The sequence below is a fragment of the Capricornis sumatraensis genome, chromosome 8 (genome assembly GCF_032405125.1).
Source record: "Capricornis sumatraensis isolate serow.1 chromosome 8, serow.2, whole genome shotgun sequence".
In the NCBI taxonomy this organism is placed as follows: domain Eukaryota; kingdom Metazoa; phylum Chordata; class Mammalia; order Artiodactyla; family Bovidae; genus Capricornis; species Capricornis sumatraensis.
In genome coordinates this window covers 5,322,018-5,339,767 of record NC_091076.1, presented here as the reverse complement: position 1 = coordinate 5,339,767, position 17,750 = coordinate 5,322,018, and the positions used below count along the sequence as shown (strand labels likewise).

At 55.8% G+C, this 17,750-nt stretch overlaps 1 protein-coding gene across 1 annotated transcript; it reads right to left on the bottom strand.

The window, feature by feature from the left end:
- Positions 1 to 4,814: 4,814 nt before the first annotated feature.
- On the bottom strand, positions 4,815 to 13,603 carry C8H11orf24 (chromosome 8 C11orf24 homolog). The gene is made up of 4 exons (XM_068978353.1): positions 13,487 to 13,603; positions 9,878 to 10,075; positions 6,827 to 7,000; positions 4,815 to 6,152 (listed from the first exon to the last, which is right to left on the bottom strand). The coding sequence occupies exons 3-4, from the start codon at positions 6,900 to 6,902 to the stop codon at positions 5,068 to 5,070; spliced, it is 1,161 nt and encodes a 386-aa protein (XP_068834454.1). The 5' UTR covers positions 6,903 to 7,000; positions 9,878 to 10,075; positions 13,487 to 13,603; the 3' UTR covers positions 4,815 to 5,067.
- Between the last annotated feature and the right edge of the window lie 4,147 nt (positions 13,604 to 17,750).

Here is a 17,750-nt window from a genome sequence, read left to right as displayed (position 1 = left end):
CCGGCCACCAAGCCACCCTCCCCGACCACGGAGCGCACCCAGAAGGATCTTTCACTTAGAGTTAAATCAAACTCTATCCCCCTCCTTTCTCTCCTTCTAACTTTTTATCACGGAAACTGCCAGACATAAAGACAGAGCAAGTAGGATGACCAGTGACAAGCCCACCAACCACCGTCTATGCTCAGCACTACTATGATGTGGCCCCCTGACACACCACCACACTCCCCTCCTGCACCCCAGACACCACATGCGACACTCAACGAAGTAGTTTTCTTCAACCTGCTGGCTTGTGGGAATTAAGTTCCCCCACCAAGGACTGAACCAGGGCTGTGTCAGTGAAAGTGCCGAGTCCTAACCCCTGGGTCACTAGGGAATTCCCAACAAAGTAACTTTTGGGATTTTGGACGTCCCCCAAGCTGGATGGCGTTATTCCTCAGCTGAAAACCCTCCTGGGACCCTCCCTCCTCACCCTGGCCTTGGCCCTGACCTCTGTCCCCTCCCTCCTCCAGCTGCCCAGTCTGTTCCCTGTCCTGGGGCTCTGCGTTCACGGTCTCTCTGCCTGGGCCCCCCCATTTCCCTCGCTGTTCATGAATGTCTCCCTCTGGCCAGCTGTTCTCAGTTCCCTTGTTTGGATTTCTGTCCTAACGGCAGTGAGAAGTCAGTGGCAGGGTCTAGGCAGGAGCACATGGTGACCAGGCTTCTGTGTGGAGGATGTTGTGGGTGGGGGAGCAGGCCTCTGGGATCTGAGATGATTCAGTGAGATGCAAGCTGGAAGGCACTCCAGCCTGAGACACAGTGAGTGCTCAAAAAATACCAGCTATTGTCAGTACCTGCATGATAAACCTCCGCCTCCCTTTTAAAGCAGAGTTGCAGGAATAAAAAGTGGCTGAGTGGGAACTGTCTGCCCCGAGTAACCCAGCCGGTGAGGCTACGGGACAGAAGCCCCGGGGCCCTGCACGTTCCTGAACCCTGGCCTGGCCTCGTGCAGGGAGACGGACAGAGGCACAAATGAGGCAACTTCACCAACAGCATTGCGTCCACCACAAGGAGACCCGGTCTAGCAGTGAGTGGGTGAGTCCTTCCAGTGTGGGGTGACCGGGAAGGCGTCCCCAGTGCCAGGCTGGAGGGATTCCCCTACACCCAGCGAGGCTGGGCAGGGGGTGGGTGCCGTCAGGCAGAGGCGGACCCAGTGCCTCTGGCCAGGGGCAGCACCCAGGGTGAAGGAGGACGGCTCGGCCACCAGGGGGCGCCCGGGGATTTCACCGGTTTGCAGACTCGGGGCTCCGCCATGAGGAACGCGACAGCTGCCGCGTGGTGGCCAGTATTCGCAGAGGGACAGACCGACCCAGAGTGAACCCTGTCCCGCCACTGCTGGGAGGGTGAGCAGCGGCCTTGGGCAAGCCATTTGGCCTTCATGTGCCTCACTTTCTGCACTGTGAAGAGATCGCTTTCGGGGGCCAAGCCCTGAACCTGACACATCTCACCTTGACCTCCTGGCACCTCTCATCCATGGAACAGGGACCCTGCTCCTCCCCGAAGCAGCCATGGCCCCTGCTGCTGGAGCAAAGAGCCAGGGAAGAGGCTCGGAGCCCTTCTGCCAGGCAGACCCCCCACCCCAGGATCCCCGGCATGTCGGGCACCCCATGTGTCTCCTCTTTCTTTCTTCACGACCACCCTTCAGATCTCAAGCTGGGGGGGGGCAGTGTGTGGCAGCTGCACTCCTGAACCCCCAGTTGGCTGGCAAACAGCGGGTGCTGAATAGGTCTGAAGGGACTTTCCACCTGGCCTCCTGCAGACTGGTGGCCTCCGGGCAGGGGACAGTCTGGGCTCAGACACGCAGCCCCTAGAGTGGAAGGCCTGCGTGGAGGGGCCTGTGTGCTCTCCCTCTCCTGCAAACCTTCCTGAGACTCTCCCCTCCCCTCAGGCTCTGCTGGGGCCAGGACCCCCTGGAAGGTTTTGCTCTGGCCTGGAGGCCCGGCCTGGCAGTTTGGTCTTCATCCCAGGAAAGACTGGGCAGGGACAGCTGTGATCAGCTGTATTTTGAGGGTGCCCTGGCTGCAGGGTGGAGGACAGCTGGGGAGGAGTGGGCAGGGGGCAGTGGGCCCCCAGGTAGGGCAGGAGGAAGGACTTAGGCTGGGAGAGGCCCACTCACAGGAAAGCTCAGATGGCCAGCTGGACTTGAGGGTGAAGCCTGGGCATCCAGCTCAGGTAAGCGGCGATGCTGTTGGCTTTAGGAAGAACCCTGGGGGCCACTCACGTTCCTGGGGGCCACTGCTGAGCTTGGCCTTGTATGTTAAAGGATTTGCGGTCCGCCAGCAGGAGCCCCAGACTAAATGGATATGAATTTGAGAAAACTCCGGGAGACAGCGAAGGCCAGGGAAGGCTGGCTACAGTCCACGGGGTTGCAAAGAGTCAGACACGACTCAGCAACCGAACAACAACAAAAAACAGGAGCCAAGGTGATGGGAACGGGACCCTAGGAGGCAGGAGTAGAGAGCACAGTGGATTCTTGGGGGGGAAAGACTTGGAGTCCTGGCTGGAGCAGGGGGACTGGCGAGCCCTGGGACACTCCACGCCTCCATTCCTTGGAGGCGAGGCCCCTGGTCACAAGCTAAGGATGAAAGCTAGCCCTGAGGGCTGCCCCTTCTCCTACATCCCTGCAAAGGAACACGGCGCCCAGTGTGGTTCACATGGGGGTCTGGGCTCTGTTCATCAAGTGACTCAGCCAGACAGCATGTGGAGCCTGCCCTTGACGGGCCAGTACCGTCATGTTGCTGGGGTGATGCTGGCAGAGAAAGGTCATTCCTTAAATCCCCCGATTGTCCACCCTGACGTGCAGAGGTGACTTCTCAGACCTGAGAATGCAGCTGCAGGCTGGCCTGGAGCTCCAGTCAGTGAGGCTGACATCTTCTCAGCCACAGTTGGAGCGCCAGCCCCTGGGATCAAAGAGCAGATGGGCTCAAGCATACAATGGGTCTACTGGGGCCGGGAGAAACAGAGGCGTGTAGGCCAGTGGGTTGCGGGATCAATCCCTGGGTCGGGAAGATCCCCTGGAATAGGAACTGGCAACCCACTCCAGTCTTCTTGCCTGGAGAATCCCAGGGACAGAGCAGCCTGGCGGGCTACAGCCCATGGGGTCGCAAAGAGTCGGACACGGCTGAGCATGTGTGCACGGCAGAGGCTGGTGGGAGTCCAGCTGTCGGGAGGCACAGCTTGGCTGTTGGGGAAGGAAAGGGGGCTGCTGAACCAGTCAGTGAGACAGGGGCTGGGGAAACCCCAGATGGAGCTGGAAGACAGGGGAGGGCTGTTCGGATCCCCCTCCCTGCTCTGTGTACCCTCCACCCATGGCTCTTAGGTTGTTTGAGATGGTTTCACTGCCTTCATGTTTTGTCTGTGTGTTCAGTCACTCAGCCGTGTCCGACTCTTTGCGACCCCATGGACTATACCCCGCCAGGCTCCTCCGTCCGTGGGATTCTCCAGGGAAGAATACTGGAGTGGGTGGCCATTTCCTCCTCCAGGGGATCTTCTCAACCCAGGGATGGAACCCATGCCTCCTGCCTTGGCAGGTGGATTCTTGGCCCACTGAGCTTTCAGGGAAGCCCCTGTCATTGTCTCTTGTTATGGACCATTTGAAATTCTTTTTGGAGGCAGAACTTAAATAGGAGAATCCAGACACGCAGTTCTGGCTCAGGAGACCCCTGTGATGGGGCACCTGGCATCTCCAGGTAGAGTCTCCTCCTCAGGGCTCAGAGTAGTTGAGAAGCAAGAGTCAACCCCGGTCCTGGAATCTTGCCAGGCAGCATGGCCCTGGAGACATGACAGACGTGACTGGCTTCCCATTTCACAGGACACTGAGTCCCTGTGCTACCGTCACACAGCGCAGAGACGTGGCTTGGAAACCGGTCTCACGTGCTGCGGGGCCAGCTCTCGCTGCCTCGGGCAGGTAGGCAGTGAGGCCCGAAAGCCAAGTGCGGTCTGGACAGCATATAAAACAAAGCTGTTAAGCAAAGAGCCGGCCTCTGGAACTGGTGGAACTCTGACTCTGGCCCCCCGCGGATGAGTGAGGTTCCTGTGTCTCAGGGGTCCCGCCTTTAAAATGGGGCTCAGAGTGATGGTGTCCTGGGGTGTGGGTGGGCGCTGAGTCACGTGCGCTGAGCACCAAGACAGTGTCTGGCACGTGACAAGCGCGCAGTGTGGGCTCTGACGGCTGCTGGGAACGTGGGGCCTGGCCTTGGGCTCGCTCGGGCCTGGGGCTCCCCTGGATTTGGGGTGACCTGGGGTGCAGTGCTGGTAAATGACAGCCCACGGCACCACCTGGCCAGGCTCCCATGCGGCCAGAACATATTGTGAGCTGTGCAAGGTCCCCAAGAGCCAGGTCTGGGCAGATCCCACCCACCTGGCTACACCATGAGGCTCACACGTGGTCTACGTGTTGCACTCAGCTCTCGTATCCAAAGCAGGCTCCATGCGTCCACCACGTCACGGTCCCGAGAAAGGATTTGAGGAAAGGGCTCACGTCCATGCGGTGCCAGGGACCCTCAGAGGCAGAGGCTCCTCCCACCCAGGCTTGGGCAAGGTCAGGCCTAAGAGCGAAGCCCAGGAGAGCAGCAGACACGGCCCACATCCAGGGCCTTTCAACGTCGACATCGCACCCCATCCCACGATCTTGAAAAGGCTCCCCCGGGTGCGACGGGGGCAGGGGCAGGGGGCAGGGGGCAGGGCACAGCCCACACAAACGGAGGGACGCGGTCTGAGTGGAAAGGGGTCACTGCTTTAATTAAGGTCAGGACCCACCCCGGGGGGCCCGCCAGCCCCATCCCAAGGCAGAACCACTGGCCCCGTGTCAACATGATCGTTACAAAAATAAATATGAAAAAAAGCAGCCGCTCTTTAGTGATCGTGGAATCTTGACAGCAATTAAATGTGTTTAAGCATCTGGCATGTCTCCTAAATTGCACCAAAAGAATCTGGAAGCACTTGGTTTGGCCTCAGAGGCAACCTGGAAGGGAGGGCAGGGGGGGCCCGGCCCCAGGCCCGGCTGAGCGCAGTGCCCGCCTCGCCCGCAGGTCACATCTCGGAGTCAGCGTACATGCCATTGATGAGATAGTCCACCTGCGTGTAATCCTTCTTCCTGTAGCTCTCGTAGGCCTGCAGCGCGAACAGGATCAGGACCGTGATGAAGAGGGTGACCCCCAGCAAGAGCACCGCCAGGAGGAAACTTCTGTTCACTGAGGACAGGGCCAGGGGCTCACTGGAGACCACCAGGTACCGGCCCTGGGTACTGGGCTGGCACAAGTCTGTGGGTCTGGAGTCCCCGGGGGTCGGCCCCAGGGAAGTAGTACCAGGCGTGGCCACAGGCTCAGCCTGCTGTGGCGTCTGAGCCGTGCCTGGCCCTGCGGCCCCTGGCATGGATGTGGCAGGGCTGGGCCGTGTCGTGGGGGTTGTGGCCTCCACCACGGGGGCTGGGCTGGTGTGAGGTGTGGAGGCTGCCGCTGTGCTGACGGTGGGCTCGGGGGCCTTGGTTGTGGAGCCCATGATCGTAGACTCAGAAGCCGCAGATGGGGAGGTGGGCTCCGGGGTTGTGTTTAAGAGGGTGGGTGTGGGCCTCTGTGCCATGGCATCCACAGTCCAGGGCGTTGGCCTTGGCGCCTGGATGGTGGGGCCCCGCGTGGACTCACTGAGTACTTGAGGACTCGAGGGCGTCAGGCTGGCGGTGGGCCTGGGAGGACCGTGTGAGCCTGCAGGGCTGCTGACACTTGTGGGGTTCGTGGCAGTGGGCTGGGCACTTGTGGCCAGTGTGCGTGTGGCGGGCAGCATGGCCGTCGCTGGCCTAGACGACGTGCCGTTGCCGGGCGCCCGCGTACCAGGTGCGGACGGGGTCCTCCAGGCAGATGTCAGGGCGGGCGGCACGGGCGCTCTGGAGGCGGCTCTGGCCTGGGTCCCTCCAGCCGGCCCAGAAGTGCCCACGTCTGTCCTGTGTGTTGTCCCCGCTGTGATTGCAGGAGAGGTGTGGTTGCCTCCCCAAGTCCCTCTGGTCAGCGAGACAGGAGACGGTGTCGCCGGGGTCATTCTCTCAGCTGTTGTGTTCAAGACTCCGGTCGCTGTTTGCATGGATGAGTTTTTCTCCAAATGGTCCCACGTCTGGTTGAGGACTGCGTACCGTTAAGAGTCAGAAAAGGACAAAGACAAATGATCGTCTTCTCATTAGAGAAGTGGATTACTCAGGTGGATTATTCAGAGCCGGTCTGAGTTTCTGGCCCGTGGGGCTGGCTGGGGAGGACGATGGTGACGTGGGGCCAGGTTTCCCTCTTATCTAACTGCGCACCTCTGGTCTGCAGCCCATCACATGGGTGCTCAGCACTGTGGTTAAAAAACTCCTTTCCTTTCTGAACCCCAAATGCACGGGAAGACTTCAGAACTTCACCCGTTGATCCAATTCCCAAAATATCGAAGTCTCACATCACAGGTGTGATTCACCATTTAAAAACAAATCTATCCAACACACACTCAGGTTTTCAAAGCAGCTAAATCCTTGCCCAGATATTCACACCGTGCCACAATTCTCGGCTTTATGGAAGGACTTACAGAGAGATTTCTGGGGATGCACAGTGCCTGGCACAGAGAAGCGCAGCTAAATGTGATGTTTGGGTCAACCAACGCCCCAGTAAACACCAGGCTTACGGAACAAATGAAATTTTGCAGGACCTAGTGAGTAGCCCTCGCAGGGCTCAGAGGCTGGGTCCCACGTCAGCTGGACGGGCCTCCCCAGCCCAGCCCCCAGGGCCCCGGCAGGCCCGCCCAGCGGATGCGTGGCTTTCTCACTTACGTGGATGCTCGGATGTGTGCAGGCTTTCGAATAAGGACCAGGAGGAAACCCAAACGAGCACGAGGGCTGTCCACATCTTGCAGGTGGGCCGGGAGCGAGGCTGGGTGGTCCCCGAGGCTCCCAGCCAGCCGCGCCTCAGGCTGCTAAGGGCTCCCTGCTGCTTGGCCGAGGGACCTACGGTCAAGACAGCAGGCGTCTGGTCAGGAACGCGGGGGCAAGGGCTCCCCTGTCCCCGGCGAGGGAGGGCTCCGGCAGGCCACAGGGTGCAAACCCAGCCAGATGTCCCCGGGGCCTGGCATGCGGGAAGGGTGTGCCGGTTCTCAGCCACGTGTCTGGGGATCGGCCCGGTGCCTGCTTTCATGGGCTTAGAGCACTTCTTGACCCACTTTCACCACGAGTCCCACCATCCCACCCTGGAGTTCAGACTATGAAAGAGCAGCAGAGAGAAGGTATAAAGACTTCCAGTTACCGAGATCACCCAAGTCCTCCTCCTGAATGTCTCCTGCGGCCTGCAGGACCTGTGATGGCTGACCGCATGCGGACATGCCACGAGCAGCCAGCCGCCACCCATCCACTCGTCCAGCACGCCCTGTGCGAGTGCCCGCTCACGTGCCAGGCAGCAGACTCAGGACAGAAAGACGAGAGCCACACGGCTCTCTCCTCCAGAGGGAGGCACAGAAGAGGGGTCACTGCAAGCTGCTGCCAGCGCAGAGCGGAGCGTGACTCAGGGTCGGGGAACAGCGAGGGGATGGCGCCTGGGCTGGCTGCGGAGGAGGAGGCGGAGGCTGGCCCTCCATGTGGAGGCCCCAGAGGCGGGTGGGAGGGGACTGGGGCCCCTGAGGGTGACCCCCACAAGCAGTGTTGCCCGCAGGCACCCTAGGCCATCAGCGTGAAGCTCTGGAGTTCCACAGAACATCTTGGAAGGGAGCCTTCAAGTTGCCCTGAAGGAAACGTGCTGACTGACTCCTCGCCCGGCATGATCTAAGTGCTGCTCTCCACGGACCAGCGGCCGGGCTGGCTCCCTGGCCTCCCAGCAGACCCAAGAGTCACCTTCAAGCGTCCCCACCCTGGCCCTGTGCCATCTGCCACTCCACAGCTGCCAGAGAGATTTCTGTAACCCACAAAGCCCACCCTGCCTCTGCTGCTTAAACCCCTACTCTCCCAGGATAATTCCAAAGCTTACTGACCAGGGATTTTGGCAGGAACTAACGCCTGTGGCTGGCAATTTGTCAGGGAAGCGAATACTGAAATGTACCCCTGAATATTCACTGGAAGTACTGATGCTGAAACTGAAGCCCCAACACTTTGGCCACTTGATGCAAAGAGCCAACTCAGTGGAAAAGACCCTGATGCTGAGAAAGATGGAAGGCAAGAGGAGAAAGGGACGACAGAAGATGAGATGGTTGGATGGCATCATCGACTCAATTGATATGAGTTTTAAGCAACCTCCAGGAGATGCTGAAGGACAGGGAAGCCTGGCGCGCTGCAGTCCACAGGGTCACAAAGAGTTGGAGACGACTAAGCCACTAAACAGCAACGTTTAGGTAACAGAAGACGCGTTAACACATCTCTGGTCAGTAAGCTGCAGCATGGCAAGGCAGCCTTCCATGTCTGACCCTCGACCCCTCCTGGATGCGCCCACTTCCACCAGACACACGAAAGGCCTGCAGTTCCCCACCCGGCTTAAAGGGACCCCTCGGGGTGGCTTTCTGCCTCCTGTGAGCAGTGGTGGCGGGGGGGTGGCCCCAGGACTGGAAAAAAATCCCCTCAGAGCACAAACTCTGCTGGAAGGCTGTGCTCTGCCCCCCAACGCCCCCCACCCCCACCCCCATCCCCGGCTTCTAACCAAGTGTCACTAACTTCAGTTTAGCCTCATGGTGCGCTTTCCCGCCGAAACCATCCCATCATGGTTCCTGGGGTCTCACAGGTGTCAAAAGGTCCCTGGGCCCTACCAACCACAGAGTTGCATCTGCTCTCTCGAGTGCGAAAGGCATCCTTTGTTCTGACAGAAACACGTGGGGGTGGGGTGGGCCAAGAAGAAACAGACCCATGTCACGAGTGAGGACTGAACCAGGGAGGTTTCAGGCACAAAGAGTTCACACACCACCCCCACCCGCCCGCGGCTGAAGCAGATGCAGCTGGACTCTCCATAAATAAATGTATTGAAACGGCTCTCTCTTCAGCCAGTCACACCCAGCAAGTGCACTGACAATACCCCCAACACCAAGCCCCATGTGCTCCCCATCTGAACCCTGGATCTCAGGGCTTCCAGAATGCACCCCGGGCCTTAGGGCCTTCCACTGCCCCCTCACTACGAATCTCGAGAGCAGGGACAGCGAGCTTTTTCCTGTGAGAAGCTCGATTGCAAATATTTCAGACTCTGTGGGCCGTGCGGTCTGTCTTGGCTCCTCAAGTCTGCAAAAGCAGGCATGGACCCTAGGCAGGTGATAGGTGTGGCTGTGTCCCAATAAAACTTTATTTACAAAGACAGGCAGTGGGTGGGACATGGCCACCCCTGGCTCTGGGACTTCACTGAGCTTCAGCTGACGTTCCAGCTAAGGCAGGAGGAACCGATTCAGGGGGCTGAACGGATTTCGTCCTTCCGTCCAGCTCCTCACCCTGGAACAGACGTGGACTATCCCATTCTTGGTCCAGGGACAACCTCCAGGTGGTCTCTTCCTGGGGCCCCTTCTGCTATGAGAGGCCCCCGCCCCCCACATTGCTGAGATTCAGCACCCCAAGGGGCTCCCACAGTCTCGTGGTATCTCAACACGAGGCCTAGAGGGAACCTTCCAGAAACAGAAGATGGCCAGAGGACCACATGGTTCCCATGCCCACCTGGGGAGCCCTGTCTAGGGCCACCAGAGAAAGCAGAGGCTCTGACGGCGCAGCGCCACCAGCCAGGCATCCCGGTCACTGGATGTCTCGGCCCGCTGATGTCTGCACCTTCTTTTACCCACCCTGACCCTGCAAAGGCCCCACAGGGCCGTTTCTGGGCTCCCTGTCCGGTCACTGAGCAGGTGGCCCTGCCTGCGGGCCTTGGACACTCACGAGAGGCAGCTGCTCAGGGTGCACTCCCAGGCTGGGCCACCTTCCTTGGAGAGCTGAGGGCTTGGCACTGAGGGCTTGCAGGGTGAGGTCTGGCTTTGCGGGAGGCGAAGGCAGCTTTACAGGGCACTCCCAGGCCATGGCGCGCTCCACGGCGCAGGTGGGGTCCACGTAGATGCTCCACTCTGGTGAAAGGTGCATCTAGGGTTTGAAAAAGAGCAAGTACTCCTTAGGAAAAGCAGGCGGTAATGTCCAGTGAGGAGGGAGGCATTTTCCTAGGGGCCAACCAAAACTTCAGAGGAGTCCAGGATACAGCTGTAAAGATATGAACCAGCAGGCATGACTCCGTCATTGGTGAATACCTGATACACACTCGGGAAGAGACGCAAGAAACTCACCACTTTCCAGAGCGGCAGACACAAGAGGTGGTGATGCCTGAGGACCACCACTAGCTGGCTCACAATCACAGACACCCACATGCACATGTGCCAACCAGGACACTGCGAGGCTCCTGCGCAGATCTTTTCGTCCCCCCATTCCTTATAGGCAAGACTCCAGACTCCATGACCTTCTCTCAGTTCCCAATGGCCTGCTACTGCTGCCAAGTTGTTTCAGTCGTGTCCGACTCTGTGCAACCCCATAGACGGCAGCCCACCAGGCTCCCCCGTCCCTGGGATTCTCCAGGCAAGAACACTGGAGTGGGTTGCCATTTCCTTCTCCAATGCATGAAAGTGAAAAGTGAAAGTGAAGTCCCTCAGTCGTGTCTGACTCTTAGCGACCTCATGGACTGCAGCCTACCAGGCTCCTCTGTCCATGGGATTTTCCAGGCAAGAGTACTGGAATGGGGTGCCATTGCCTTCCAGTTGCTAATCACAGGAGGAACAGTGATGAAAACCAAGGCAAGACTAATGGACCTGACAGATTCATCAAGATTAGGAGCAGGCCCACCCTGCATATACCCTAATCTTGTCAGCAACCTCACCCTTTTGAAACTTGGCAGAAGTTACTGCCTTGTTCCTTATCACATCCCTCTGACTGACCGTAACCTCTTCCTACTCACCAGAGAAGGGGGCCCAGTTCTTGAGGCCCTAGCCTACTGTGCCCCGCCTTTGCATGGCAAGGGAAGAAAGCCACTCTTTCTTTCTCCTCCACGACTCTGTCTCCATATCTCCGTTTGGCCTTGGTGCACAGAGTCAAGGTTCTGGCAACACACATGCACAGGCAGTCACACTCAAGCACACAGCTACACATGCACTCAACCCATGTGCACAAGGCAACACAAGCACGCACACTGCCCCATGTGTACACGTGCAATCATACCTGTGCATGTGTGCAACCACACACACAATTACATACACGAGATGTGCATGCTCACAGAGCATATCTCGAGCTATCTCAGGGAACTCCACGGGTCTCTCAGGAAACCTCTGACGGCTCCCATCACTGCCTCTTGCCCCAGCCAGTGCGGCTGGTGATCACTACTACAGAGACAGGACTTGGCCTCTGTGCAGAGTCAAGAGCAGGCCCTTGTGCCATGATTTCATCCCTCCGGTATGGTACAGCCTCCACCTTCCAATCCCGTATTTTAAATGTCAAGATTCCCCTGTTGGGACCTGTGCTAACTGAAGTTGACTCGCAATGGAAAGTTAAAGTGAAGTAGCTCAGTCGTGTCCAACTCTTTGTGACCCCCATGGACTGCAGCCCACGAGGCACCTCCATCCATGGGAATTTCTAGGCAAGAATACTGGAGTGGGTTGCCATTTCCTTCTCTGGGGGATCTTTCCAATCCAGGGACTGAACCCGGGTCTCCTGCATTGCGGGTAGACACTTTACCATCTAAGCCACCAGGGAAGCCTGATGGAGAAACCACCACCAAAACTTAATATCTGGTTTCCCCTGCAGAGGTTTTTGGTATTGTTTAGTCGCTCAGTTGTGTCCAACTCTTTGTGACCCCATGGACTACAGCACACTAGGCTTCCCTGTCTTTCACCATCTCCCGGAGTTTGCTCAAACTCATGTCCATTGGGTCAGTGATGCTTTAGTGAGCCTTAAAGGAGGGTCTGGCCAATTATTCTCATTATCTGGTGTAGAATGACTAGGCAGGTCAAGGTCTCAGAAAGAGACCCTTGGAGCAGGAAGGAAATGGTGTTAAGACAGCAGGCCAGGAGCAAAGATAGGAGGTTAGGCTGGTGCTGAGAGTTCTCATTTCCAGGGCTCAGTTCCTCACGAGCTGTGCAGGGAAGGGACAGGAGCCAGGCAACACTCCATGAGAAAGGCACCCTCAGATGTGGCCCTGGACGTCAACTTCATCCTCCTTCTCTGGTCCTTGACTTTGTGCTGCCTCTCAACATCTCCCACTTCCAATTTCTGTGCTCTCAATCTTGGCTTGATTTTAAACTTTTTTGAAACTTAGATATACAGGGTGCTGCATGCACGTTACCTGTAATCAGACTCCAAATTGCTTAATTCCTTTTCCTGGCTTACACAGGTTCCTGAGCCCAACACAAGTGTTACCTGCCACAGTCCATCACACTAGTAACTTACTTATCAGAGGCAGCGGCAATGTGACTCCAAGCTGGAGAAATGACACACACCAAGGAATAGTGATACACACCAAGGAATAGGGATTGCGGAAACAAACACAGGGCAAACCACAGACATCTGTCCTGACACGTCACCTGGCTGAACTTTGGTATCAGAACGCAAGGAACACAGGCATGTGGGCTTGTGTCTTTAGACATTGTCCTGGGTTCCAAAGGATGTGTGTCTGTGGCAGATGGGAACCTGGAGCGCTGGAGAGCATCTTAATTATATTGCTTCCTTCCAGGCTTCTGGAGTTTGGGGTGTGATGCTAATTGCTGATCAAGAGCCTAATTTTGCTGGCCACATGGGTAAATTCCACATTCCTTTGTCCATCAGGCAAGTCTGGCCTATAAGCTGAACATCTGTATTGAAATTCTAGAGATGATTTCCCCGCGGGGGGCGGGGGGAAACAATATTATTAAAGGCAGATTTCTAAGTAGGTATTTATGTCTTATGGCAAACCATGTGGATGCTGGCTCCTCATACTAGCTTAACAGCTAATGGCAGAGACTAAGATACCCAGACTCACGTGGGGGAGGCAGGCAGGTTAAGTGGAAATGCATAAGCCCCTTCCAGGTAGAGAGGGCTTGGGGGAGGCCTGGGTCGCCTGAAAGGGCCAACTCTGTCGTTGAGGGCAACACTTCCTGGGGCCCAGCCTTGGGCCGGGCAGGACCTTTTAAGCTCCCCACCCATCCGGGTGTGTCCCAACTTTTCCTCCTTCACTCCCAAACTGGATAGGCCGCGTCTCTTCCCCGGACCGGGGTCCTCTTAAGGCCCCCTTTTGCCTCCTGCCTCTTGGGCTCCCCCGTCCCCGCTCCTTCCCCCAGCTGACTCCTCCTTCCGATCCTTCCTCTCCTTCCTCACCTCAAATCGTCACCAGTGTGCACTCCGTATCCCCATTCATCTTGTCGCTGCCTCCCTCCTCCGCCCCTCGAGTCCCCCATGCACCCCACCTGCCCCTCTCCGCCCCCAAGCCGGTACAGGCAACAGTGACAACAGCTCCCCGGGACAGCAGGAAGGCCCGCTTACCCGGGCGCAGCAGGCCTTGCGGCGGCCCGGCGGCCCTCGGGCGGGGAGAAAGCGCCCGCGGTCCGGCGTGGGGACGTGGCCGGCAGCGGAGCCGCGGAGCCCGATGCCAAGACAGCTCAGGGCAGCCGCCCCAGCTCGGTCCCGCCCCGCCCCGCCCCGCCCCGGAGGTGACGTCACTGGAGGGCGTGCCGGGTGGGCGGGGCAGCCTTGGACGACCCCGGAGCCCGATCCCCGAAACGAGTGGGGCTGCAGGAGGCGAGCCGGAAGTGAGGGGCGTGGCCGACCCAAGGCCCCGCCCACCGCGGAGCGGCTCAGGTTACACCTCGAGCGCGGCCGGAAGTGGCTATTTTGGACTGGTCTCTGCCGGAAGTGGTGGTTCCTGGGGCTTTGCCACCTGGTCGCGGATACCGCCCTGTCCGGCCGAGGGTCTCGGAGAGGGTCATCGCAGACCTTCCTCGGCGGCGTGGCTGTGCCACGTGCCCGCCCCCATCCCACAGACTTTATCCAGGCCCAAGGGCCAGCGCTGGGACTAAGTAATAGAGATGGCCATCCGTGTGTCTTGAGTGCTTGCACGCGCCAAGCCCTGAGCCTGGTTCAGTGATTTTACTCCGCAGTGAGAAGGAAATGGCAACCCACTCCAGGGTTCTTCCCTGGAGATTCCCAGGGACGGGGGAGCCTCGTGGGCTGCCGTCTATGGGGTCGCACAGAGTCGGACACGACTGAAGCGACTCAGCAGCAGCAGCAGCAGCAGCAACCCTGTGGCATGCTTCGCACCCGTTTTACAGACGCTGAAACTGAGGCTCACAGAATGTTCTTTAATTGTGAGCCGTGAATAACAGTGGGGCAGAATGAAATACAGAATAAAGCTGACGGGACTTGACCTTTATTAGAAATAGGCTTTGAGGGATGAGACAGAGGCTCAAGAGGTATTGATGGTGGTGGTTTAGTCGCCAAGTCATGTCCGACTCTTGCGACCTCATGGACTGTAGCCTGCTAGGGTCCTCTGTCCATGGGATTCTCCAGGCAGGAATACTGGAGTTAAGTTGCTGTGCCCTCCTCCAGGGGATCTTCCTTACCCAGGGATGGAACCTGGGTCTCCTGCATTGCAGGCAGATGATTTACCGACTGAACTATGAAGGAAGAAGTGTTGGATGTATGTATATACTTATGGCTGATGTATGTGTATACTTGGACTTCCCAGGTGGCTCAGATGGTAAAGAATCTGCCTGCAATGCAAGAGACCTGGCTTCAGTCTCTGTGTCATGAAGATCCCCTGAAGTAGGAAATGGCAACCCATTCCAGTGTTCTTGCCTGGAAAATCCCATGGACAGAGGAGTCTGATGGGCTACAGTCCATGGGGTTGCAAAGAGTTAGACACAACTGAATAACTGTCACATGGCTGATGTGTGGTGTTGTGCCTCAGAAACCAACACAACGTTGTAAAGCAATTATCTTCCAATTAAAAAAAATAAATTTTAGAGTTTGGAAAAAAAAAGAAATAGGCTTTGGGAGGGAGGGAGTGGACTGGGAGTTTGGGTTTGGTAGATGGAAACTATTACATTTAGAATAGATAAACAGGACTGTATCCAATCTCCTGGGATAAACCATAATGGAAAATAATACTTTAAAAAAGAATGCCTGTTTGTATGGGCTTCCCTGGTGCCTGAACGATAAAGAATCCACTTGCCAATGCAGGAGACATATGTTCGATCCCTGGGTTGGGAAGATTGCCTGGAGGAGGGCATGTCAACCCACTCCAGTATTCTTGCCTGGAGAATCCCATGGACAGAGGAGCCTGGTGGGCTACAGTCCATAGGGTCTCAAAGAGTTGAACATGATTGAGTGACTAAGCACAACACAGAGATACATGGAAAAGCACTAAATCGTTGACTTGAGATGCCTGGTTTTCTTTACCAGTGATCTTTTGATGTTCCAACTCCCTGGTTTTTGTTGCTGAAACTCCTATATCTCCTGGCTCCTCCCTTCCCTCTTCAGGGCAGTATCTCAGAATTTTCTGAGATGCTGTATCCCTGGCTTAAGTCTTCAGTTTTGTCTGCCAAATAAAACATAATTCTCAACTTGTAGGTTGTATGTTTTTTTCAGTCAGCAGGGCCCTGGGCTGAGAAACTAAATGGGCCACAGAAACCTGGGAGTGTGTGATGACAAGGTCAGCTAGCCAGCTGTGAGCCCTGGGAGCACCAGAAACTCAAGTTAGGGTGGCACCACCCAGTACCCCATGGTTTCAGGTTGTGTAGAACTTACTCTGAAAGACATAGGTTTGCTGAGATGTAGACCAGATGGGAGGATTCATGAAGACAAGCTCCTTTGATTTGTGTTTGCTTTAATTTTCCCAGCTGCTGCTGCTGCTGCTAAGTTGCTTCAGGTGTGTCCGACTCTGTGCGACCCCATAGACAGCAGCCCACCAGGCTCCCCTGTCCCTGGGATTCTCCAGGTAAGAACACTGGAGTGGGTTGCCATTTCCTTCTCCAATGCATGAAAGTGAAAAGTGAAAGTGAAGTCCCTCAGTCGTGTCTGACTCTCCGAGACCCCATGGACTGCAGCCTACCAGGCTCCTCCACCCATGGGATTTTCCAGGCAAGAGTACTGGAGTGGGGTGCCATTGCCTTCTCTGAATTTTCCCAACTAGCTCCAATCTAACATGAAAAGTGCAGCATCTCTGTTCAATTCACAAGTGAAAATACACTCAAGCAACCAGTTATAGTTCTGTGCTTGCCTTCCTCAAAGCCAGCTTCTGTGATCCTGTGTTTCATTTCCTCTTTGCCAAAACTGGAACAGTTTTTACCACTAGGGCTGAAATTACAAAGATAAGACACAAGCTTCCTTCTTAAGGAGCTCATGGTCTAGAGCAGGGTCTGCTGACCCTCTGTCTGCTTTTATAATTTTATTTATTTATTTATTTTTAGCTCTGCTGGGTCTTTGTGGCAGCGAGGACTTTTCCCTAGTTGCAGCAAGCAGGGACTACTATCTAGTTGTGGCGTGCAGGCTTCTCATCTCAGTGGCCTCCTCTATTGTGGAGCACAGGCTTTAGGGCACACGGGCTTCAGTAGTTGCTGCACGTGGGCTCAGCAGCTGTGCTTCTTGGACTCTAGAGCACAAGCTCAATAGTTACAGTGCATGGGCTTAGCCACTCTGCTGCTTGGAGGCAGGTGGGATCTTCTCGGATCAGGAACTGAACCCGTGTATCCTGCATTGGCAGTCAAGTTCTTTAGCACTGAGCCACTAGGGAAGCCCAGTGTTTGCTTTCGTAATAAACTTTAATTGGAATATCATTACACCACTTTGTTATGTATTATCTGGCTGCTTTTGCACTGCAAGGGCAGAGTTGAGTTGTTGCTGTAGAGACTGTATGGCCTACCAAAACCTAACATATTTACTGCCTGGCCCTTCAGAATATGCTTGCAAACCCCCAGTCTAGAATGTTGCAAGGAAATGGATTCAGACAGCAGTGGAAATACCTTGTTGAGGTGGTCCAGAATATAGGGAAACTCATTCTCTCATAGGGGAATTTGGCAACTTTCAGTGGATTGGGGCCACCTGGCACCTTGGGCCCACTGAGCACAGCTCTGGGAACCATGTTACTGCTTGTGCAGAGTATTATGAGCAATAAAGCAGGCCAGGCGAGCTGATTCTGATGGCAGCAGAGGAATTAAAGACAGAGAAGGAAGGATAAGCTTAAATCCTCATGCTGTGACTCAGGGCACAGATGCCCTCGGGTTCTTTCTATGCAGAAATGGTTAAATAACAAACTCAGCTTGGTCCTTTTAGCTGTTGATTTATAATGTCATTTGAATGTAAGACCATGCGAGACCCCCCCACGTAAATGTTAGGGCCAGAGCACTGCCAGGCTTCAAATCCTGACTGCTTTACTTTTTAGCTGAGTGACAGTGGGCAAGCGGCTTAGCCACTCTGTGCCTCAGTTTATCCTACAGTCGATTCTCATGACTTGTGGTTGTTATGCTTAATAAAGTTGCCGTGAGTGCGGACTTAGTGAATGCTGAACCATTGCTCCTAAGGAAGAAAACAAGACCAATACTTCCCCTCACGCTCTACACTTTACAGTCATTTTTACACTCCAAACACAAAATTGAGGACATTGAAATTGTGAGAATTTTTACAATAATAATAGATCATTCATGAGGATAGGAATATAATTATATACACACATTATTGGATTGATCCTGCTGACCTGTCAGTTGCAATGTTCAGAAATATTAATTTGCTTTTCAGATATTTACTATGGATA